The 25,455-nt window shown below is 46.0% G+C and overlaps 2 protein-coding genes and 1 long non-coding RNA gene across 9 annotated transcripts; 2 read left to right on the top strand and 1 right to left on the bottom strand.

Annotated features, from left to right (window-relative positions):
- Positions 1-2,874: 2,874 nt before the first annotated feature.
- LOC106730534 (saoe class I histocompatibility antigen, A alpha chain-like) lies at positions 2,875-25,455 on the bottom strand. 7 transcript variants are annotated; one of them, XR_004313737.1, is made up of 8 exons: positions 6,281-6,405; positions 5,701-5,970; positions 5,226-5,501; positions 4,299-4,609; positions 4,104-4,240; positions 3,652-3,684; positions 3,461-3,508; positions 2,875-3,296 (listed from the first exon to the last, which is right to left on the bottom strand). XR_004313737.1 is itself a non-coding variant. In XM_032463485.1 (8 exons), exons 1-8 carry the CDS (start codon positions 6,342-6,344, stop codon positions 3,292-3,294), a joined length of 1,086 nt encoding a protein of 361 aa, XP_032319376.1. In that variant the 5' UTR covers positions 6,345-6,423; the 3' UTR covers positions 2,875-3,291. The 7 variants fall into 7 exon arrangements, 4 of the variants coding, with proteins under 4 accessions (XP_032319376.1, XP_032319377.1, XP_032319375.1 ...); XR_004313738.1 differs by having other exon boundaries at positions 4,104-4,217; XR_004313739.1 differs by having other exon boundaries at positions 4,334-4,609.
- LOC116658366 lies at positions 8,785-12,931 on the top strand. Its single transcript, XR_004313747.1, has 3 exons — positions 8,785-9,364; positions 10,385-10,527; positions 11,297-12,931. It is a non-coding gene; the product is annotated as an uncharacterized LOC116658366 (long non-coding RNA).
- Positions 16,041-16,438, top strand: LOC116658365 (translation machinery-associated protein 7). The gene has a single exon (XM_032463505.1). It carries the CDS (start codon positions 16,084-16,086, stop codon positions 16,276-16,278), a length of 195 nt encoding a protein of 64 aa, XP_032319396.1. The 5' UTR covers positions 16,041-16,083; the 3' UTR covers positions 16,279-16,438.

The raw sequence follows: 25,455 nt of genomic DNA, 5'->3' as shown, positions 1-25,455 counted from the left end.
CCTTCATTTCTTCACTTGCTTCCTGTCCTTTTTACAGACAGTTCCCTCAACATTCCAGCTGGGATGAGAATCACTGCTGGTGTCTCTTCCTCCTCCTCATCCTGTCTGATGGCAGAGGGTGTGGGGGCTGAGATCTACAGGAGAAATTCCTCAAGTAGGAAAAGAAGGCAGGGTCATTGTCATTGGTTTCCATGGGAAATGTCTGCTGCCCTAGCCTGGCCTGGACAGCTAGCCTGAGTCAACTGACCCCAGGTCTCTCGTGTCTCCTCCCCCAGTGATTCCAAAATACACAGCCCAGCACCTGCCCTGTTCTATTTGTTACATGCAAGTCATTAGGTCCAGTTTGAATTTCAAAAGCATATATTACGCATGGGCGTGATACCAGAGGAGGGAACACTGGGGACCAACTTAGAGTCTGCCAACCACAGGGTGACTTTGGAAACCATCTGACGTCATGGCATCTCACGGGGCTGAGGCTAGGAGTGAGGAGACTGGAATAAATAAAGAGATCAAGTTCACAGGATTTGGTGCTCAGTCCACAGCAATCTGGATCGAAACTATGTTCTCGAAAACCTGTCCAGTCTTCCAGGTAATTTGGGATTAAAAGAGCGAATTGTGTAGATAGAAACTCAAAGGTAGGAAATGAAAAGAAAGGCAGCAGTGCTGAGTCAGCACTGTCTCACTGTCATTGGCTGTGACACTTCCAGTTTCTGCAAGAACCTCAGGGGTGAATCAAGTGCTTGTGTGAGGGGGATCCCCATCCTTTAAGTCTCTGAGGAGGATGTTTACCTCTGTCATTATCCCCAAGATACAACATTGTCTTTAATGTTCTGTCTTGGCTGAGCTGGGGAGGCTTTTTCAGGGGCTTCTACTTGGCTTTTCTCACTAAAAGCTTTTATCCCAAAGGTCAAAGAACCAACATGAGGATTCTGGCCAACTCTGCATATGTCTCCTCCAAAGACATATTTGGAAACTGGGGAGATTCCCACCAAGTGGATGTGTGGAGACAGAGAACCCACTGAGGTATGGGTGGACCTAAGACAGGACTTGAGTTATGTCCTCCTGTTCCCCAAATGCTTCTCCTCTAACGGGGGTTCATGCTGGTACTGTGGTTCCCAGATATCATTGTCAAAATGGACTTTATCCAACAGACATAAAGGGACCTAGATCTTCCCTTTTGTCAATGAATGAAAATCTAAAAAATAGCCATTGGTACGTACACGGAATAACGTGGGGAATTCCTACCGCACACAGTTGCCATGTATTGCAGGGTATTTGCTTAGGGGACCACGGCTCCCTTCAGCCAGTGAGTCCTGGGTCTGAGAATTGGCTCAGGTCTGGAAACTGGATAACGGATGGTAACTTTCTATTAGGCAGCTCATCTCAGCCTAAAATTTAGTTATTCCTATCTATTAATTATCATGCTAAGCAACTCTTGTTGGCTGTCCACCCACCTTGCCCCTAGAAACACCACAATCTACGAAGCATTTCCATAAAGTCCTTGCAGTCAGACTTTCCTGCTTCCATTATGACATTGCTGGTTTTAGGGATTTAGTCCTTGTTTCTGTCTTGCTGTCACCTGTCTGACTTTCTGGGACCTTATTATCCCTGTTGCTGCTGTAATATTAGCTCCTAGAGTCAGTCCCCGCCTGCAAAGGGCAGACACACTGAGGTCACTGCTCTGCTCACTTGCTCAGTCCTTATTGCCTGAGAAACAGTTTCCCTTGGAAGGCAGACACCTGGGTTTTTCCAGTTTTATTCTGTGCTAGCACGTCCACTTCCCTGAGCTGTTTCACGTGTTTCTGGTCAATCAGCACGGTGGTTCTGGCATCTCTGCTTCAATTGATGTGTGGCCAGAACTTTCTGTTAGAACAGCTTTGAGATATAAATGAGCCATCTCATTCAACCATTGGAAAGAATTGATTACAACATATTCACAGAGAGGTGTGATCATACACACAATAAATTTTGTAACATTTTTATCCCCCATGCCATTTTTCCATCTCACAAGTGGTGATCTCCTGCCCACCCCACAGCCACCTGTCTCCACAGCACACACAGTGATCTTTGTATCTTCAGAAAAAAAGATCCTATGCTTATGGGTCTCCCTATTCCAACCTGCTGTGAATCTGCATTACATCTGTGGTATAAACTGTCAGTTCGGAGTGGAGCCAGCACTAGGATTACTAGATCTAAGGGCAGAGAGAGGGAGCGGCTGCAGAGAAGACAGAAATCCAGCAAGAATTAAATGAAGATGGGAAACTTTTGGGTCCCTCTTCTTTGCTAATTCTAGAATCTAGTTCCTTAAAAAAGATGGGAGAAAGATGCAAAGAAGAATCAGGCCAGAGCTGCATAATGTTGAGAATATCCTTCTTGACACCACTGCGATCCTGTGTGCAGGGTTCCCTTGGAATCGTGGGGACAATGACAAGCAAAAATGACTCCTCCTGATGTCAGAGATGGGAGACACCCAGAGCAGAATTAGGCCAGAATTCTACACATGAAAGAGAACATCATAATTTTAAAAATCCTAAAAGGGCAAAATATGAAACACACAAAAAAAGACAGGGGCTGAGGGCTGGACTTTCTCCTGAGCCTAGGGTGACATGGTCACAGGAAGCCCTCGCTGTCAATGTCCTCCAGACAGGACAAGGCCCAGGTGACTTCTGAGTCTCTGTGATCACAGGTCTTGGTGGGACCAGGTTCTACTGAAGTTACAGGGACACAGGAACAGAGAAGATGACCCATCCCAGTAGTGACCCCTTCACAGCCCACAAGGAACTGAGCACTGACTGGGCACAGTTCTGCCACACTCCCTGCTCACAGCCTTCTGTCCGCCCTGCAACAGGCTCAGTACAACAAACACGCAGGTTCTGGAAGGTTCTCAGTGCTTCCATTTATTTCCTCTCAAATTTTAGGAATCCTCACCTTTATTATTTCATCAACAGCTCATGGCAACAATTACAAGAAAAAAATTCACATCTAGGTTTATTTTCATTAGGAAAGTAAGACATTATTACTCAGTGCAACACAAAATTAAGACAGGGATGGAGACGGCCCAGCCCTGCTTCTGCTGGAAAAGAAAAGTCAACCAGGGAAGAGAACACAGGTCAGGGTGGGGAGGGGTGTGGGGGGCAGGGGTGGGCCAGTCTCCCCACCTCCTCACATTATGCTAATAGGAGCACAGACACATTCAGGTGCAGATGCAGAAACAGGAGTCAGGGGATCTGAAGTCACAAAGTGGGACGTGAACACATCTTGCATCACTCAGTCCCTCACAAGGCAGCTGTCTCACACTGTGAAAGAAAAGAATCATGAACCAATTCAGGTCAGTCATGGAAGTGCTGACATTCTCAACAGCCCCCCACATACTCAAAGTGTCCCACTCAGAGAATCCCCACACCCAGGGCATCCCCTCTGCCCCAACCCCTCTCCCAGTCTAGGCCCTCCAGGGTCTCACCTCTGGGATCCGTGAGAGACACATCTGAGCCCTGGGCACTGTCACTGCCTGGGGGAGAACAAAACCAGGACGTGGTCAGAACCCACAGGAGAGAAACTAGAGAAGGAACTTTCAGGGGCGTGAGCTCCCCCCATGGCCTCCTGACTCCACCATCACAAGGGTCTCAGGAACCACACTCACGCCATACTTACTTGCAGCCTGAGCGTAGCTCCCTCCTTTTTCACCTGTCAGAAGAAAACATTTTGTGAGAGTCCAGGGAGAAGACTGAGTTGTTAGAGGACCCCCTTGTCCTGGACCACAAAGAACTTTCCAGAACTGTGACCAAAAATCTAGGCCAGGAAAAGGAACATGAAGGAAGAGATGTTTGGGGACTGGACCAACTACTTTCTTGAGGTCTGTCCTCAATGGGGGTCTATCCATCTGACCTTTGACTGCTGGGAATCTGATCCCCAACTGGAATTAACAAGCTGAAAATTCATCTTTCATTTTCATAACTGCTTTACAAAGTGTTAGCACTCAGCTCCAGACTGGCAAGCATGTGTCTGTGAATATTACCTCCCAGTAACGAGGCAGCCAAACTTCTACTGGGCTTGACACCCCCCAGGTTAGACAAGAAACATCCAATTCCCCCTCCCTTCCCTACCTGAACGCCTCTTCCTCCAGATCACAACTCCCACCACCACAGCTGCAGTGACCACAAAGAGAACCAGGCCAACAATGATGACCATGATGGGGATGGTGGGCTGAGGAGATGGCTCTGCAAAGAGAAGGGAAGGGACCCTGACCTCAGGCTTGAGTCCTGGCCTTGCTGAAGGTCTTCAGAAGGGCTTCTGTTTACCTGAGAAGAAGCTCCACCCCCGTGTCCCTCCTCACCCCATCTCAGGGTGAGGGGCTCCTCAAGCCCCTCGTGCTGCACGTGGCACGTGTATCTCTGCTCCTCCCCAGGAGGCACCACCAGGGCCGCCCACTTCTGGAAGGTCCCGTCCCCCGCAGGCCTGGTTTCCACGAGCTCCATGTCCTGTGCCTGGTCCTCCCCATCACGCTGCCAGGTCAGTGAGATCTCCGCAGGGTAGAAGCCCAGGGCCCAGCACCTCAGGGTGGCCTTATGGTCAGAGGTGGGGTGATGGGTCACATGGGTCCTTGGAGGGTCTGAGGAAGAAGAATCAGAAAATTCTCACTCTGGGTTACCTCCATGGGCCACTGACGCAGCATCAGGTGACCATCCTGAGACTGGACAGGATGATGGGTTTGAAAAGAAGCACAAACCCGGGACACCAGCCTGCACCTGGATGTCTGGGAGTATCTCCTAGTCCTTGGAATGTTTAAGAATCAGAATGAAAGACAAGACAGGAGGCTCCAGGTCTGAAAGAGGGTGAATGCAGAGTCCTGTTTACAATGGAGGAGGATGAATATCTCACAAAAGCTGGGTCAGGATCCAAACAGAGCCTCGGGCTGAGAACAGGCCTGAGAGAGAAGGTCCTGGTTCACAAGATGGCGGCCGGGGTCAAAGGGCACCGCGGGTTAGTTATTTCAGGCACCGTCTCCCCCTTTTTATCTTGAAAGAGCCTGTATTTCCTAACTGTCCTTTAGAGAAGTCGGGTCCCTGGCAAGTCACTCTCCTGTACAGAATACGGGGACCTGGGCGGACCCCTCCCTCTGCAGCAGGAAGCCGGGGCTGGTTTCCCGCGGGGTCCCTCCTCCTCTCCTCGTGGGATCCGAGCTGCAGCCCGAGGGGAGGCCGTGGAGGCCCCGCGGCCCCTCGTACCTGCGCGCTGCAGCGTCTCCTTCCCGATCTCCAGGTATCTGCCGAGCCACTCCACACACGCGCCCTCCAGGTAGTTCCTCTCCTGCTCCGCCACACCGGCCGCCTCCCACTTGCGCTGGGTGATCTGAGCCGCCGCGTCCGCCGCGGTCCAGGAGCGCAGGTCCTCGTTCAGGGCGATGTAATCCTTGCCGTCGTAGGCGTCCTGGCTGTACCCGCGGAGGAGGCGCCCGTCCGGCCCCACGTCGCAGCCGTACATGCTCTGGACGGTGTGAGACCCTGACCCCGCCCCGCCCCACACAGTGATTAAACCTAAACTGAAAATGAAACCGGGTCAAAGTTCCCGCCGGCTCTTCCCGGGTCGAGGGCCGGGCGGGTCCCGCAATGTCGGGGTGACCCTCGGACCCAGAGACTCGGAGACCCCGTCCCGTCCCTGGGGAGGGGGGTCGTGAGCTGGACCCGGGCCCGCGTCGCTTACCAGCCTCGCTCTGGTTGTAGTAGCCGCGCAGGGTGTTCAGGTCCACTCGGTACGTCTGTGCGATGTCCTTGGCTTTCCGTGTCTCCCCTTCCCAGTACTCCGGCCCCTCCTGCTCCACCCACCGCGCCCGCGGCTCCATCCTCGGATTCGGGGCGTCGCTGTCGAACCGCACGAACTGCGTGTCGTCCACGTAGCCGACGGTGATGAAGCGGGGCTCCCCGCGGCCGGGCCGGGACACCCCAATTTCGAAATATCTCATGGAGTGGTAGCCTGTGGGCGGGGATGGGTGAGACCCGGCCCGACCCTCCCAACCCCTTGGGTCCCGGGTCCGAGGTGATGGGCGGGGAGGAGGGCGCGTCTGAGACGGAAAAGGGGCGGCGGGTGGAGAAGTGTCGGGATCAGATGGGAGAGAAGAGGGGGGCGGGAAGCAAGAGAGCGAGGACCCGGGACCCGGCTGGGGTGATGGGTCTGGGCGGGGGGCGGCGAGGTCGCACCATACCCGGGTTCCTGCCCTCCTGTCCCCGGGCGTGCCCCTCGCTCCTCCCCCGCAGAGGCCGTTCCCTCCCAACCCCGCACTCACCCGCCCAGGTCTCGGTCAGGGCCAGGGCCCCCCAGAGCAGCAGTAGGAGGGTTCGGGGCGTCATGACCCGCCTGCTCGGAGTCTGAGGAGAAGCTGAGTGGAGGCGAGTCTGCGTGTACTTTATAACCGGGAATCACGGTGACGCTGATTGGCTTCTCTAGAAACAGGACACGCAATGGGACTAAGAATTGCGATCGCGTCACAAGTGTCCAGGCAGGAGCGACCAACACAGGTTGTGAGACAGAAAGTGAAACCCGGGGAGTTGGGGAACCCCCAGCACTGAGCGTCGCGCCCGAGACCCCTCCTCGGTGAAACCCGAGAGCCACGCTCTCCTGGGTACCTGGGACTTTGCCCTGATCCCTCCCCTCCTGCACTGAGAGCTCTTTGTCACATCGTCTTACTGAGTCCCGGCCCACGTCTGTGTAAGTTTGTGATTTTCAAAACATTTTGATCAGAATACTTACACAGTCTTACAAATGAGTGAGGACCCCAAGGATAATTTTGTGCATGTGGCTACATTTATCAATGTTTTTCATAGTAGGAATAATAGTTTAAATTTTTGTATTAACTTACTGAGAATAATATTAATAAGCCATGCATTTAATATTTTCAAAATTCCCAAACTAAACACGGTAGTGAGAAGAGTGGATCTTTTTACATTTTTACATTTTCTCAAGTCTCTTTCTAGTCTGTCTCATTAGAAGACCACTGGATTTTCATGTTTGCTGGTGCATTTACTCTTTTTTTGGTTGAAGTCTCACACATATGTAAGAGTAGCATTTTTAAGAACCTTTTCAGATAATTGTGGATGGTCCTCTTTAATACTAAACTAAAACCACACAAGTGGTAGTTTGTCAAAAGTTATTTCCAAAGTGGACCTGAAACATTATCAGTGAATATTTCTTGATCTGTTACATTAAAATTCACAAGCCTAATTTACACACTGAATGTCTCTTGTACTAATGGAAGATTTTAAAAAAGTAATACATTGTTTTACTAAGTTATACAGTGTCATTCAGTCTTTCAAGTAAGTGTTTCATAAAACAGCGTAGTTCAGCTCACACAAATGATTTCACATGGGACACAGTACTTTGAAATGTAGCAGTAGTGCTTGATGTGCATGTCCCTTGTCATCATAGAAGATTTTTTAAAACATGTTTTAAGCATTATGATTTAGAAATGATAATAATTTTAATTCTTCAATTAGGACGTTTTAAAGCAAACCTGTTTTTTTCCTACAGTTGTGAAAATAGTTACTATTGCAGTTTGCTTCCATAATTTCCATTATTTCTAAGCTGTACCTCAAAGTAGATGTCAACATAGTAAAAAGGCAAATAATATCTTAGTAATGCTATGAAAATAGTTTTGACTGGGCATTGATTGAATCTCACCCATAGGAAAGACAGACTAGAGCAAGAATACAGCTGTACCTGGACAGAAGCAGTGGTCGCTGTATTAGCACAGGGAGAGGTTTGGTGCATTGTGAGGGTCACAGTGCTGCCTTATGTGGTCTGTCTTTAGAATCATGTCCTGCTCTTGTCTTGTCTCACTGTATCATGGTCTCAGATGTCCCTGCCTGATGTCGATGTTCTCTGAGATGACTTATGTCAACAGCAGAATAACCTGGCCGAGTGGGGAGCAAAAGCCCCCGCTTCTGACAACACTGAGGTCAATGTAAGTGTCAGACCAATTCCTGTGGTCGGAGGCTGGTTTGTCCTTCTTGAATTCAATATTTTAAAATAACTACACCCCCCAAAAAAAGAATATTACAGAACAATTTGGAAAAGAAGAAATGCAAATATTAAACTCATATATTAGTAATAAATAAATGTAAACAAAAATGAAAATGTACAATAAGAAATGGGTATGAATTAAAATCTATCATCTTGGCAAAGATGAAAGTGAATGAGGGGAGGATTGACAGGAACTGAGGGAGAACAGACTGTTGAGAAGACTGATGGGATTGAAAATTGGTACAGAAATCTTAAAGGTCACTTTGCAAAATGTCTCAATAATTTCAATATTTTTACATTGAAACCCAGACATTTCTCTTTCAGAAATTTATCCCAAGAAGATAATCACACATGTTCTCAAAAATAGATAGTCAAGGATGTATCTTGAATTGTGGTTTATAGAAGCAAAGAGTGGGAACAATCCTAATGTTACAATCACTGTCATGATGTTCACTATGAATAGAGGAGCTCTGACTATGTCTCAGGCAGTCATTCCATGTGATTTACGTACAGGGTCAAATTTATTTATCAAAGCAAACCCATGAGGCACCCAGCCTGTGATCCCTTTGAGCAGACAGGGAAAGGAGACTCAGAGAGGTTAAGGAGCATCTATTTCAAGGCCACCTTCCATCATGATCTGGAGACACTGGAGGAGAGTAACAGGCCTCTGCTGATGGGAGACAGGCTCTGCTGTGCGGGAGAGGGACAGAAATGACCGAGACAGATGCACATCACGGCTGTGCTAATTGCTGTGAGGAAGAGCTCGTGATGCCATGAGAGCAGATAACAGGAGTCCCGGCAGGTCCCCTGCTGCTGTTATCAATGATACCTGAAAGATGTTTCGAAAGAATAAATGGAATATGAAACAAAAACAGAATTCTATACAATTCTATACAATCATAGAATGAAAAAGAGCTCTTGGGAATTAAAAATATGATCATAGAAATGAATAATTCCATAGATGAACTGAAAGATTACAGTCATGCTCCCAGTAAGTAGATGGAAAAGTAATGGCAAGGAGGAGAGAGGACCCGTAAGAATATGTCTGTCAGTCATGACATTTCAACAAATTACAAATACAAGTTTCAAAAATAATGGAGAGTAGGAAATGATAAAAAAAAAAAAAAAGCTCAAGAAAACTTCTCAGAGTTTACAGACAAAAATTTACATCTTGAACGGCCTACACAAATTCTTAGTGCACTAGAAGAAAACAGACCCACACCAGGGCCCATCACAGTGAAATCTAAGAAAAGACTGGAAAAGAAGAGACTTTGGAAACTATAAGACGCAACGCACCTGGGCCTGGAGGCTAGGAGACATTGAGCAATGCATTCTGAATTTTGAGGAAAAAGTAAGTATTTCCATCAGAGAGTTGTATATCTAGTCAAGATGTGACTCAGTCCTAGGGTAGCCTAAGGCCCTTCAGAGTTACAGTGCTTCACTTTCCATGTTCCCTTCCTCAGGATACTGTTAGGCAAAGTGGAAGAAAATGAGGGAGAAAATAAACAATAGGGAAGACATGGGATCCAGTCCCCATGGGAGCCAAATAAGGAAAGGAGAGGGCTGCCTGGGAGGAAATGAAGGAGATCCAGGACGTCAGCCCTGCCCAACGTGTGCAGGGACCCCTTCCACACGAGGCAGGACTGAGGGCTGTGGGACAGGTCTGTGCAGAGAGGAAGTTGATAGAATATCAGATGTGCTCAAAGATGTTCACGAACACTAGATTCTGGGGAGAGTTTGGGGATGGTTTAAAATAAGTACAACAAAACTATTATTTATTCCAGGGACAATAAATAATTCATTCAAGGAAATAAAAGTAACCATAGTCTACTAAATGCTCAGTTGTGACTGGCATTTCCATCATCATAATCATACCAATTTTGCACATTGAGCTAGTATAAGTTAAATATTGATACATTTGTAATTATAAATTATAATTATAATAGGAGGACAGGGGTGTGTGAAAGAAGAACCAATTAACTAAAGGTGTTATGTAAAACTGAAAAACAAAGAAGGAGTATTATAAGAAGCATGTTGTCTAGAGGCACTGAAGTCATAATTGAGAATCAGCTAAAAGAACTAAATCAGATAGTCTGTGAGATTCAAGAGCTGGGGAGACATGGAAGATTGAGTCATCTGCTTGGATATCAAGTCTTGTAGAAGTATTTTACTTCTTAAAACCACGTGCATATATCCATTTTCTAAAAATAAGAGGACAACCCAGTAGGTGTGAGATGGACTTGGGAATTGCTCTGTAAGGAGAGTCATAGACATGGGGCAGGTGTTGGGAGGAAACTTGGACAAGAGTGGTGGATGTTTATGGGAGTATTTTGTTTTGATTTATTTAGATTTGTTTGATTAATTTTAATAGGAGTTATGACAGCTGTATGCAGGAACGAAGGAGGCAGAAGAGAGTGGGAAACTGCTGACACAGGGGAGGGAGGAGCCACACCCTGTACCCTCCCTGAGGGGCAGCCTTAGCAGGAGGGACCGTCCATCATCACTGGTGGGAAGGTAAGGATACAGGTGCAGATGCAGGAGTGCGGGAGGATGATGATGTCATTACCACCTGAGTCCTCTTTCATTTTCTGAGTGAAAAAAAGAAGTCCACCATTAAGGATAGGGACTGGGAGGGAGTGGAGGGGACTGACGAGGGAGGAGGAAGTGAGAGACAGCCCTCTTAGGAGGTGAGAGAGTGAGCTGACTCAGGAAATGGTATCTGGAGAGTGCAGGTGGGGGCCACTGAGATCTGTGCGCATCAACTTAGAAAGTTCCAGCACCTGGGCAGCAGCAGGAAGATGTATATAAATAAGTAAAAGAAAATGCAACAAAATATCTCCTGTCTGAGGATTACAGTTCTTTTTACTTCGTCATTTTTCATTTTCAACACTTTATAACATGTCTTACAGTGAATATACATTATATCTTATGTAATGCAATACACATACACATCATAATCAGAATTAAAAAGCTTTGTTTATATTTTTAAAAAGTAAAAGCAGGTGGATAGAAGAAGTCAAGGGTGGGGGTTGCGCAGAGCTGGATGTGCCGGGATCCATACGTGGGCTCTGAGCAGTGAACTCACGGAGGCTTTTCTCCTTTTCTCAGGACCATGTTCTCTGTGGAGGCCAAAGAGGGTCCTTCTCTTCTTTGGGGGTGTGGTCATTTATTAGGACCTTGTCCCCTCTTTGATGCATTTAAGACAGTTTTTGTGTTTTACATGGCTTTTTAAGCTATTTTCAGTGGGGAGAATTGTCCATACAATCCAGCCTATCTTTTTCAGTAATGGAATTTCTGTGGCAGAAGAGCTCAGTCAACAGGTGATGGGTCTGGAGTAGAGGATCAGAATGTGCGTCCTGACACATGAGCTGAAGATACATGTTAAGTACTTTATGAGTGCACGGATTTTAATGTAATATATTTTTGAAAACATTGCACAGAAGAGAATTCAAAAGATACTCAAGAATTTATAAAACGTAAGTAATCATATTGTCTCCACGTTTCGCCAGTCACCCAAGTCCTCTGCTCAAAAACCACTGCACTTAGCAATTTCTCTTTCTCCTCCCAGAAAACTTTATCTATATCTGAATGTATACTGTTACCTCAGTAAAAGAGTGCAGGCCACAGACAGGGAGAAATTATTTGCAAATTTGCATATCTGATATAGGACCTGTTTTAGAATATACATGGAAACACTAAACTCAACATTTTGAAAATAAGTCATTTAAAAATGCAGAAATGTCTGAACAGACACCTCATCAAAGAAGATTTATCAATGTAAATGCATATGAAAAGATGGTCAACATCATATGTTATTAGGATGTGCAAATAAAAACAATGATGTTATCCTATCACACACGTATGAGAACAGCTGGAATCCAGGAACAGGAGATGCCAAGCGCTGAGCAGGACGTGGAGCCGCAGAAGCCCCCCGGCACTGCTGCAGGAACACGAAGCAGCGTTGCCACTGCAGGGACGGGCAGCAGTTTCTCATGAAGCTACACAGAGGCTCACCATCCCCTCTGCTGATCACTCCAGTACTTACAAAACTCATCTGAAAACTCATGTTTTTAGAAAACCTGCACACCAATGTTTACAGCAGAGTGCCCCTCAAGTGTGGGCTGCACATAGTGACTTCCTTCTAAAGACTACAGTATGGAAAGTGGGGAAGGAAAAGGAAAAGTTCACAAAGAGAAACCTGGGACATGTACCTTAGCCAGGTGATGAGGTGAACTTATTGGTGATAATCAAGTGGAGAGCACACACTCTCGATGTGTGGAGAATGTTACTTCATGTCTGTGGTCTTCTCCCCCCAAACCCTTTGCCCCAGTCACTCAAGTCAAATAAGAGAGACAGTCTACAATATCCCTGAGCAGTCCTCTCCACAACATACAGGTTATTGAAAATGAGGGAAGTCTGAGAGGCTGCATGGACTTAATATAATGGGGTGTCTTCAATGGGACCCTGGATCAGAAAAAAAGAAAAACTAATGAAATCCAGATAAATCTTGGAGTTTGGTAATAATGTATCAGTGTGCTTCATTAGCTGTGACAAATGTATGGTCGTCATATGAGATGTTCCCACAGGGAAACTGATGGTGAGATATACAGTAACTCTGTACTAACTTTACTACTTTTTGTAAATTTTAGACCTTAGTATAATTTAAAAAAAATTTAGTATCCGCCGGAAACAAAGAGGGAGTGGAAGAAACAATACAGACTTTGAGTTTTCCAGGGTGTTTTCGTCAAGGAAAGGAAAGTGTGTTGTGGAGAGAGAAGATGGGAAGCTTAGACACAGGGCAGGGCTGCAGGGCTCTCCTCTTCTCCATCCCCTGCCCCACCCCCCGAGCCTGACCCCAGAGCTACTCAGAAAGCATCCTCATCCCCCACTGCTGTCCAATCTCCAGGTCAGCCTATGACTCATACCACAGCCCCTTCGCTCCCCGGGCTGTGCCTGAATAGGAGAGCGCAGAGCAGCAGCGCCCTCGTGTGGCCACAGGGATGATGACAGGAGACCTGAGCTCCCTTTTGACCTTACCAGGGACCTGCCCAGGGTCTCCTTGGGCTCTCAGCAGTGAGACAAGGCTGTGCATCCAAGGGGGCGACCCATCCACTGATACATTATTACCAAAATCCAAGTTTAGAATCTTAATTATTTCACAAAATACAGGCTTACATAGATGTTTTCCTCCCCATTGAGTTACCAAGGATTTTGACCTCAGGGAGGAGCAGATCTCGAGAACCGTAAAAGCTGAATCCCAGGTCCAAGGTGGACCCCACACACATACTGGATGCCCTCAATCTCCTGGGATAATACCTTGAACCGCAAGTCCCTGTCACCTGTTTCCATTGCTGCCAACAAGGATGTAGGCTCTTGCTCCAGGGAATCAACTCTGGAACCTCCATCCCGAGGATGGTGTGGAAGGGGATGGGGGGGGGGGAGATCCCCAGGGTAACAGGGCTCTTTGACAAGTGAGGACAAGGAAGAAATCATGATGTGAAGGAAAAGCCCAGCTGGGCTAACAAGCTAAGTCACAAATCTAAGTGTAACAAGTGTTGGATTACTGATCTGAGTTCTGCTGGGCTAACTCGTAAATCTAAGTTAATAAGTGTTGGTTTGCTGATTCCCTGTTCATTTTTTGCTAGCCAGCTGGATTTTCAAAGAGACATATCTGGCCTTGAAATGTTGGTTTGCTGCCTCACTGCCTCTACTTTTGTGATAATGTTGCTAAAGCTGTTCCATGCCTATTGGCCGAATACGCCAAGCTTGTACTTAACTCTATAAAATCTCATGTGCACGTCGTGGAGGTGCTCAGAGCTTAGGAGCAGAAGCCCCTCTGAGCCCGCCGGTGTAATAAATCTGAGTACTCCAACCCTCCGAGTGGTGCTTGTTTCTTGGCTGGCCTGTCATTTCCATAACAACGACAGTAGGGGATGGAGGCCAACAGGACTGGAGAAGGAAGAAGCAGAGAAGAGAGGGGAGGGGTCAGCTCAGTGGCCACGTGTGCAGGAGGGTTGGGGTCTGTGTCGGGAGAGGCACAGGGGTTCCTGGTCTGGGCACTGGTAGAGGTTCTAGTTTTCACCCTGATGGTCATTACACGGGTGTTAGCTCTATATTTTGATAGTAAACTCTACTTAAGTTTTAGGTATTTTCTGTCCTTACAGGTATGCTGCGACTCAAATACACATGGAAGAAAGGGAAAAGGGTAAAGGAGAGAAGGGAGGTGATGAAAGAAATTCCTCTCTTGCAGAGAAATACCCCTTTTCCTGGTACCCACTTCCCCCTCTGCACACAGGATGCTGAGTGCGAGGAGAATCAAGGGAGAACCTGTCCTCAGCTCACAGCCTGGGCTACTTGGACACCGTCTCTTTATCTGCTAAGACAGTGGGGACCACTGTGCCAAAAAGACTGGCCCCAGGGGCTTTGGAAAAGACCTGCCCAGCTGGTGGCCATGGAGGTCATTCCTGGAGAGCAGAGGACAGGACGTGGGGTGGAGCCTCGAGACCTCAGTGGCTACAAGATCAGCCAGGAGTTTGGGCCCAGGTATTTCCTGAACATTTCCCTAAGAACACGAAAACCATCTGCCCCCTCTCAAGACCTACAGGACCCAGCAGTCCCAACACTGTACCCAAGGACACCAAGCATGGACCCTTCTCCTGTGCAGGCATCAAACTTTCCACTCTTTGAAGCTTCGAGGACTCCCTCGCCTCCTCCCCAGTCCCGAGAGCCCAGGACCCCGGCGTCCTGCCTCTTCTTCCCTTTTGTGGACCTAACAGACAGAGATCTGCTATCTGGATCCCTCAGGCCTGTCTCCAGACACCTCCAGACCCTGAAATTACATGTCCTGTAGTCCTGGATCCAAAGTTAATTTCTGGCCCTGCCTGATGACCGAGGGTTGGGGTCGTGGGTCAAGGGAGGCTCCCCAGGGCCCCACAGTTTGCAGCTCAGCCCCACCTCCAGCTGAGCAGAATCAGGTGATTTTGGACAAAAGACTGTGACCTGGAGGAGACACATCAGCCTTATGAAGGAGGAAAAAGCTGCCTCAGTCTCTCCCCTTCCATCCACAACCAGTGAACAAACACAACACAACAAAGGTGACTCTGCCCACCACACTAGGACTCCAGAGAATTCCACACAATGTACATGTAGAGGTGGGTGGTCTGGAACCCATGGAGGAGGCAGAACCCAGGGAAAAGCAGAGGCAGAGCCTCCGATCCTGGTCCCCAGCTGTGGCCACTGAGCTGGAAGCCCTAGGACACCCATTGTAGCAGGGAGGTGATCACAGGAATCCAGCCTTTCAGCCACAGCAGTGCCCAGGGCCCCAGGTACCTAGGCAGCCAATGGAGTGGGTCCTGGGACCCCAACCCACCAGCTACTGAGAAACCCGTGACTTCAGCGTCCCAACACCCCACTCGCAGCAACAGAGAACCTTACAACACAGGACAAGGCATAAGTGCCTGCAGGACCCCAAATCCCCCATCCCCTTCTTCCCTGTAGCAGTGACACCGGGGAATTAGGGGATCCCAGACATGAGGGAAGAGCCCACTATCCCTGTTCACCAGGCAGCGACGCCAGCGACACTCTCTGTAAGAAGGCTCCAACGACCCTGGAGGCACATGAAGCAATAAAGAGGGCATGGGACCACATTTCTCGCAGAGGTGATGGAGGGTGGAAAGTGCCAACTCTCAAACAAAAGGTAACACAAGATAACCCAAAACCCATGTTGTAGTGCCACCTACTGGACAAGAGAAGGAAAGGCCTCTATTTTCTAATTTGTTGAATTGTTGGAATCAAGCTGAAATGTGTTCCCTGCTTCAAATGGCTTGGCAAAGGAACAAGACATCAAGCACTGTGAAGAACCACAGTAACACTGTACCACAAAAAGCAAACGACAATTCTCCAGAAGTCACACTTAAAGTCGTGGATTATTGCGATATAATTGATAGAGAATTCAAATTGCTGTCATGAAGACATTCAACAAACTACAAGAAAACTCAGAAAGGCAATATAAGAGCTCAGGAATAAAATTAATGAATAGGGGCAGGGTCTGGGGAAGGGGCGGCAGGCACCATGTCTGGCCGGGAAGGTGGCAAGAAGAAGCCCCTGAAGCAGCCCAAGAAGCAGGCCAAGGAGATGGACGAGGAAGATACGGCATTCAAGCAGAAGCAGAAAGAGGAGCAGAAGAAACTCGAGGAGCTAAAAGCGAAGGCTGCGGGGAAGGGTCCCCTGGCCACAGGTGGAATTAAGAAATCTGGCAAAAAGTAAGCTGTTCCTTGTGCCTGAGGCAATGATGATCCTTAATTCCATTCCTGTTTTAACATCTGGATTCCCTGCCATAACATCTGTTGCCACCTGTAGCTAGAATGAAGTGTTGTCTTGGAACCTATTGTACATTTAAGAATAAACTTTTGTAAAAAAAAAAAAATCAAACAGTGGCTAATCTTCTCTTCAGTTCATCTCAATCATTTCTACCTTAGCTGTGAAATCAGCATAAACCCAGCCCAGAATCCTGTCAAAATGTGTTCTTGTCTTTTTTCCATCCTGAATTCTGTACCACCTGGAATTAAACCAACTTGTTTGAAATGGCAAAAAAAAAAAAAAAAAAAAAAAAGGATAAAAAAGGATAGGAGGAATACTTTGATAAGAGATTGAAATGCTAAAAAACGATGAACGCCATAAACAAAATGAAAAGACAAACTACTGAGTGGGAGAAAATATTTCCAAAAGGATGCAACTGACCAGGGCTTAATTTCCAATGTATACAGATGGCTCATACACCCCAATATCAAAAAACAAACAACCCAATCAAAAAATGAACAGAAGACTTAAATAGACATTTCTCCAAGAAGACATACAAATGGCTAACAGGCACATGTAAAGATGTTCCATATTGCTAATTATTAGAGAAATGCAAATCAAAACTGCAATGAGGTATCACCTCACACATGTTAGAATGGCCATTATCAAAAAGTCTAAGAATAATAAATGCGGGAGAGGGTGTGGAGGAAAGGGAATCCTCCTACACTGTTGGTGGGAATGTAAATTGGTGCAGCCACTATAGAAAACAATGTGAAGTTTCCTTAAAAAATTAAAAATAGAGTTACCATATGATCCAGCATATATCTGGAAAAGATGAAAACTCTAATTTGAAAAGATATATGCACCCCAACACACATAGCAGCACTATTCACAATAGCCAAGACATGGAAGCAGCCTAAATGTCCATCAACAGAAGAATGGATAAAGATGTGGTGTATACACACACACACACACACACACACACACACACACACACACATACACTAGACTATTACTCAGCCATAAAGAAGGATGAAATATTGCCATTTGCTGCAACATGGGTGGACCTAGAGATTATCATACTAAGTGAAGTAAGTCAGGCAGAGAAAAACAAATACATGATACTACTTTTGTGTGGAATCTAAAAACAAAAAAAGAAATCAACTTCTTCACAAAACAGAAACAGACTCACAGACATAGAAAACAAACTTATGGTTACCAAAGGGGAAAGGTTTGAGGGGAAAGGATGAATTAGGAGTTTGAGATTAGCAGATACTCACTACTATATATAACATAGATAAACAGCAAGGACTGCCTGTATAGCACAAGAAACTATATTCAGTATCTTATAATAGCCTATAATGGAAAAGAATCTGAAAGAGTATATATGTATGTATGTGTGTGTATATATATATATATATACAACTGAATCACTTTGCTATGTATGTGAAGCTAACACAATATTGTATATTAACTATACTTCAATTATATGTGTGTGTGTGTGTGTTTGTGTGGGGATGTGTGTGTGTGCGTGCATGTATTTGGTCTTTGTCCTCATTTCTGGCACACAGTTCCTAAAACCTTTAGACTCCCCTAAGTGATGAGAGCCACAAAGGTGTGTTTTGCTATGTTAAAAGTTGACTTTTGGACCGGGAGAACCAACCATGTTAATAGAAAGTTGGAACTTTCAGTCCCACCCCATCCCCCATGTCCTGGGAGCTGAGAGAGGCTGAAGGTTTAATCAGTTGCAATGGCCAATGACTTAATCAATTGTGCCTATGTAATGAAACCTCCATAAAAACCCAAAATGATGGGGTTCAGAGAGCTTCCGCATTGATGAAGACATGGAGATTTGGGGAGAATGATGCAATCTGAGAGGACATCCGCCAAGTCCTTCCCACATACCTTACTTGCCCTGTGCATCTCCTCCATCTGGCTGGTCATCAGTTATGTCCAGTAACCTAGTAAGTAAAACGTTTCTTGGAGTTCTGTGAGCTGCTCTAGCAAATTAATTGAACCCAAGTTGGGGAACATTAGAACATCCAATTTATAGACAATCAGAAACATAGGTAACAACCTGGACTTGCGATTGGCATATTAGGAAGGGGGACAGTCTTGCAAGACAGAGCATCTAGCCTGTGGGATCTGATACTATCTCTAGTAGATAGAATCCAAATTGAGTTAATGGGGATGTGGGGAAAATCTCCACACATTGGAATTTGGTGATCACAATACTGTGTAAAGAACAGTGGGAGGAAAAGCCTGAGTTTTGCTTGAGATCTTCTATCTCCTGCAACACAGAGTGGTCAGCCTGGGAGAGATGGGAGAACTCCCGAAAAGAGAAAAGAAACAACAATTTTACCCACTGTAATGCGAAACCTTCCCCTCTGGAGCTGAAATAGACACTTTGATTTCGCCCCTCCCTTCCTACAGTTTTAGACAAAGTTTCACTAAATAATTGGTGTTGACCTGTGTGAATATGCCTCTTTCATTACATCTTGAAGATCTTGCGTTTTTTTCACAAATGGAAGGTTTGTGCCAACCCTGCGTTGAGCAAGTCTATTGGTGCTACTTTCCCAACAGCATCTGCTCACTTCATGTCTCTGTGTCACATTTTGGTAATTCTCACACTATTACAAACAAATTTTTCATTATTATTAGATTTGTTATGCTGATCTGTGGTCAGTGGATCTTTGATGTTATTGTAATTGTTTTGGGGCCACATGAACCACTCCCATATAAGACAGCAAACTTAATGGATAAATGATGTGTCTGTTCTGACTACTCCACCGACTAGCTATTCCCCTGTCTCTCTCCCTCTCCTCAGGCCTCCCTATTCCTTGAGACACAACAACATTGACTTTAGGGCAATTAATAACCCTATAATGACCTCTAAGTGGTCAAGTGAAAGGAAGAGTTGTACGTGTCACTTTAAATCAAAAGCTAGAAATTATTAAGCTCAGTCAGGAAGGCATGTCAAAAGCCAAGATAGGCTGAAAGCTGGGCCTCTTGTGCCAAACAGTTAGCCAAGTTGTGAAAGCAAAGGAAAATTCCTAAAGGAAATTAACAGTGAACCACAAATGATAAGAAAACGAAACCACCTTTCTGCTGGTATGGAGAAGGTTGGCGTGGTCCTGGAGAGAACAGCTGCAACATTCCCTTCAGCCAAATTCTAAACCTACAGCGAGGCCCTAACTCTCTTAAATTCTATGAAGGCTGAGAGAGGTGAGGAAGCTGCAGGAGAAAAGTTTGAAGCTAGCAGAGGGTGGTTGACAAAGTTTAAGGAAAGAAGCCGTCTCTGTAACATAAAGTGCAAGGTGAGGCAGCAAGTGCTGATGTAAAAACTGCAGGTTACCCAGAGATCTAGCTAAGGTAATCCGTAAAGGTGGCTGCACTAAACAACAGATTTTCAATGTAGACGAAATAGCCTTATATTGGAAAAAGCTGCCATCTAGAACTTTCATAGCTAGAGAGGAGAAGCCAATGCCTGATTCAAAGCGTCAAAGGACATGCTGGCTCTCTTGTTAAGGGCTAATGCAGCTGGCGACTTTAAGTTGAAATCAATGCTCATTTACCATTCAGAAAAATCCTAGGGCCCTTAAGATGTATGCTAACTCCATTCTGCCTGTGCTCTATAAATGGAACAACAAAGCCTAGATGACAGCTTTTCTGTTTACAACATGGTGGACTCAGTATTTTCAGCCCAATATTGAGACCTACTTCTCAGAAGAAAAGAGTCCTTTCAAAATATTACTGCTCACTGACAATGTGCCTGGTCACCCAAGAGCTCTCATGGAGATGGACAATGAGAAGCTTCCCTCCTCTCCTGCTTTCCTTGTTTGCTCATGGACCAATGACATGGTCTTAGGTACTTTGGGTCATGCTAATAAGGGCAGCATCCCAGGGACAGCAGAGGAGGAAAGGTCATAGGATCCTGGATGCCTGGACAACCTTGTGATGCAGAGTCACCAACCAGCCTTGGAACTGCCTCCCTGTCATGGAGACACAGACAAGTTTCCATCCTGCTAGACCACTGTTATTTGCGTTTCTGCTGCACACGCTGAGTTAATACATATGGAGAGAATAGGACTTCCCAGGGGCATGTGGCCGTGGTGGTCTGTTCTGGAGATGAGCAGAGATTTATTTATGGTATTCACCTCTGTGGGCTCCTAGGAGATTATTCTAAGTTGGAGAAGAGAGCTGGGCCAGAGGAGGCAGACAGGGACATTGGAGACTGTTACCCTCTTCATCTTTCTAGCCATGGGGCTTCCCTGGGGGAGTGTTTGGCTCACCAGGTATTAGATTTAGGAGTCTTTGTTTCTTCACTTGTTGTCCTCTTTGCAGAACACAGGAGTGTTTGTCCTAGCCAGGAGCAGAAACTGGTTTGAACAGCTGATTTTTGGATAGCTGACCTCAGGTCCCTCATAGCCTGTGCCCTGGTGATCATAAAATTCTATCACTTCACTGTATTCTGTTTATTATAAGTGAGTCACTAGGTCCAGCTTATGCTCCAAGGGTGGGGATTACACAAGTGCATGAACACCGTGATCTGGGGATCACATCTCAGAAGTGTGCTTATTGTAAAGCGGACTTTGGCAACCACCTAAATGTGTGGCATCTCACAGGGCTGCAGCCAAGAATGCAGAGATCAGTGGTATATACAATACTCAGGTCAAAGGGATTTTGCGCTCAACCCACTGGAATATAGGTCATAATTAAGATCCCAGAAAAGTGGCCCAGTCTTCTAGGCAATTTGGGGCTTGGAAGAGGCAAGAAGCTATGTAGAAATATAAAGAAAAGCCAATGAAAAGAAACCCAACAGTTCTAATAGTTAATGTTCTCACTATTTCTCTTATGGATCTGAGAATTTACAGAAGTCTTTGTGTTCAATAGTTACCTAATTTAATAATCAGCACAGCCTTAAATAACTTAGGAAATATAATGGACTGAGGGATAAGGAAATCACATGACCCAGGCCTGACCAATCAGGTTACCACATTGTACCACATCCACTTAGCAACAGGGACTGGTCCAATGGTAATTTTTCTTTTTCAGTACTTTATAAATGGACGCTGTGAGAAAGATGTTTCTCTTTCTGCTTAAGTTGTTAAGGTGGGTAATGTGAGGGGATTAGAAATCACATTGGCTGTTTCCCCCAGGAACAGAGAAAGAGAAGAGAGATTGAGATCTGATGACTAGTTTGAGTCCCTGGATCCAATCACGTTTCAAATTAGACTCACTCCTTGCCTTCCCAGGGAAATCAACATGTTATGTTAATCTCTTCTGCTAAAGCTAGATTGACATGAGTTTTGTTAACTTGCAACTGAGTCCTGTCACAATAATGTAGACTTTACTGTGATGCTGGACCTCAGTTGCTCCCTTGAGGATGTGAGCTCCTCATGGCTGTCATCACTGATGGGCCAAAAGTACAGGGAGAAGGGAAGAGATAGAGAAGGAAAAAGATGGGGACACTGAGTTATTGACACCTTCTGAAAAACATGAGGCAGCTTCCTTCAGCTGTAACCATTCCTGTGGGTCTATACTCCTCTGAGTGTGGTCCTCTCAAGACAAAAAGCCAACAAACAAAAATCCCTTCTTCTTAAAATACATCTCATTTCCTGCTGGTAGCAAGAAAACCTCCTGTCTTGCAGTGACATCCTTGTTCACAGATGTTAAGCAGCCTGATGCTTAGGCTGGAAATGCTGCTGGGTTTCCCTTTGTTACATCAGGATTGGGGTTAGTCTATGGTGTAGCTGGGGTCAGAACAGTCCTGGAGAAGCCCTTCAATATGTAAACCAAATGTCACCCAAAGGCGCACAGGCGCAGCACCACGGTGCCACATGGTGCCTTTATGAACGAGATTTAGTCAGGAGAATTCATAAGCAGAGAAGTGTCAGAACACAACTGATTCCACGTTGTCACTGTCCCATGGAAGGGATACACTTGGGCTGGTGCAGTATATGCCCATGGCCAGTGTCCGGGCGTGAGGATGCTCCCAAATGCTCTGCGTATTTACCGGGACAGCCAGGCAGAAACATCTTTGCTACCACGACACAACAGTAGGTCTGGTTGGAAGAAGTGATCCGGTTAAAAGTGGGAGCCTCTGGAGCTCAGGGCCCGGCATTGACCTGTTTTTTCCAAAAGTCAGTTCATATCTGCTGACCCAGCTCTCCTCTCTAACAAAGCTGGAGGGAACGTGCCTTGAGGGCAGCTAGCTCCAGGTCTCAGCTGATTTTCCAGTCTCACTGCAGCCTGCTCACCAGGCTCCCCAGCACCTGCGAAGATCCTCTCAAACATTTCCAAGGGTAGGACAGGGTTATTTCCGATATTACCTTTACATTTTTTACTCTCTTCTGGATATTGCTACAACTTATTGGTGTTTTTCTGGCTGCTACTTTGCTATGTCATTTTGCTACACTAAACAAGTGTAACAATTTATTTAATCCCTTTTCTGTAAATACTTTTTTCCCCTTTTCTGTTAATAGCTTCCAACGCGGCTTTTGTCCTTTGTTTCCTACTAAATAGTGGGTCCTTTAACATTTTCCTGGCCATATACTTTGATATTACTTTATGTTACTTAATGCTGTAGCACTTTGTGTTACTGAACACTCTCACTGCAGTATTTTAAAAATCAATCCTGTTAAAACTTTAATCTCAACTTGATATAACAATACAAAGCTCAGTTTCTCTTCTCTCTCAAGTGAGTCAGTGCTCTGACCCTGGCTATTGGTGTCAGAATATACATTTATTATGGTAAATTGATGTTATAACAAATAAACCTCCAAATTTCTGTGACTCCACAAAATAGAAGGTTACTTTTGCCTGTAAGCTGCCCGGTGTGTTTCTAACTGAGCAGTGTGTTGGTGGGGGAGGTTGGGACACAGCACTGTCTGCTCCAGGCAGTCACTCAGGGACTCAGGCTGACACCGTTGGTACCATGTTCATTACATGATCATTTTCCTTCAGAAGAAGGGAGATTACAGCACATAGAAGAGCATGTGCATGGATTTTTTCTTATTGATTTGTAAGTAGATATTTAGATAATACTCTTTCACATATTTTTTAAGACTTTATTTCTGTAGAATAGTTTTAGGTTCACAGCAAAACTGAGGGGAATCTACAGACATTTCCTTCACACTGCCTGCCCTCAAACATGCTTAGCAGCCCTTATTATCAATGCTCCCTGCAGAGTGGTACATTTGTTACAATTGATGAACCTACAATGACATATCACGATCACCCAAAGTCCATAGTTTATAATATGGTTCAGTCTTGGAAGTCTACATTCTATGGGTTTGGACAAATGTATCATGACATGTGTCCATCATTATAGTATCACACAGAGTATTTTCACTGCCCTAAAAATCCTCTATGTTCTGCCTACTCATTCCTCTCCTCATCCACCAACCCCTGGCAACACGTCTTTTTACTGTCTCCATAGTTTTGCCTTTTCTGAAATGTCATATGCTTGGAATCATACAGCATATAGGCTTTTCAGATTGGTTTCTTTCACCTAATAATATGCATTTAAGGTTCCTCCGTGTCTTTTCAAGGCTTGCTAGTTTATTTTTTGGGGGCACTAAATAATATTCCATTGTCTGCATATACCACAGTTTATTTATCCATTCACCTACTGAAGGATTTCTTGGTTGCTTCTAAGTATTGGCAGTTATGAATAAAACTATAAGCATCCATGTGCAGATTTTTGTGTAGACATGTTTTTAACTTACCATGTTATCTTCTAGGTGTTTGCAGTTTTGCATTTTACATTTAGATCTGTGGTCCATTTTGATTTGATTTTTGTGAAGGGTGTAAGTTCTATATCTAGATACTTTTTTTTTTGTTTTGCACATAGATGTCCAGTTGTCCCTGCACCACTTTTGAATGACCATCTTTGCTCCATTGTATTGTCTTTGTTCCTTTGTCAAAGATCAGTTCACTACATTTATGTGACTATTTCTGGGCTCTCTATTCTGTTCCATTGAACAGGATATTGAATTATTTGTCTATTCTTTCCCCAATACCACACTGTCTTTATTACTGTAGCTTTATAGTAAGTTCTGAAATTAAGCACTGTCAGGCCACTCAACTTTGTTCTTCCCTTTCAGTGTTGTGTTTGCTGTTCCGGGTCTTTTGCCTCTCCATTTAAAATTTAAGATCAGTTTTTCAATATCTACAAAATAACTTGCTGAGATTTTGATTGGAATTGCATTAAATCTGTAGTTCAGGTGAGGAAGAATTGACTTGGGGATCTGGATAGCTCTCAGTTCAGGCTGAGACAGCTCAGAGTAAGAGGTTCCAGGTCTCTTGAGTTGGAGAACATGACTTCTGTGTGAGACCGAGTAGCTCGGAAAAGCTAGAGTCAGACCTCCAAACACACTGAGTGTGAGGCAGAGAACAAGGCCTGAGACAAAGTCGCCCGGAGTGCCCATTCTGCTGCGGGGGTCAAAGGGAAACGCTGACCTCAGGGGCTGTCTTCCTCTCCATCCCTGGAGAGACTGGATACCTATTGTCCTGAGGGAAGGGCTGGCCCTCAGAGTCACTCTCTTGGTACAAAATCCTGGACCCTTCAGAGGCCTCTTCCCTCTCCGGAGCCGAGGACAGGGCGGCATGCTCATTTCCCTCCCGCCTTATGAGAGGCCAGCGGGGGAGATCCAGGAGGGGTTGGGGAGGCCCCATGGCCCCTCGCACTTGTGCGCTGCAGCTCTGCCTTCTCTTTCTCGAGATACTGTGGAGCCTTCCACCAAACCACACGGACCACCAAGCCGGGTGATCTGAGCTGCAGTGTCCACCGCGGTCCAGGAGCTCAGGTCCTAGTTCAGGGCGATGCAGGCGGGGTCTTAGAAGGATTGTTCACACCACAGGGAGGAAGTGCCTATCAGGCCCAGGCCCCTGGTCGCAGCCACAAATCACCAGAGTGCTGTGAGACTCTGGCCCCGCCCTTGATATTAGCGACGCCCCTGCACTCATACCCGCCCAGTTAGCCCCACAACACCCCAGGCCCCAAATCCTCTCCCCACGACGCAGATCAGCGGGCGGCGACTGGGGCTGGGCCGCCTGCCGCGAGATGCACCTTTCCCGGCTCCTGCGCCGCAGCGGAGGGTCCCCTGCTCCTCCCCGCTGCGGAGGCCCGCCCAGGTCTTG

This window comes from Camelus ferus, chromosome 20 (assembly GCF_009834535.1).
Source record: "Camelus ferus isolate YT-003-E chromosome 20, BCGSAC_Cfer_1.0, whole genome shotgun sequence".
NCBI classification, from domain to species: domain Eukaryota; kingdom Metazoa; phylum Chordata; class Mammalia; order Artiodactyla; family Camelidae; genus Camelus; species Camelus ferus.
The sequence above is the reverse complement of the archived record's forward strand: the minus strand, read 5'-3'. Positions and strand labels throughout refer to the sequence as shown.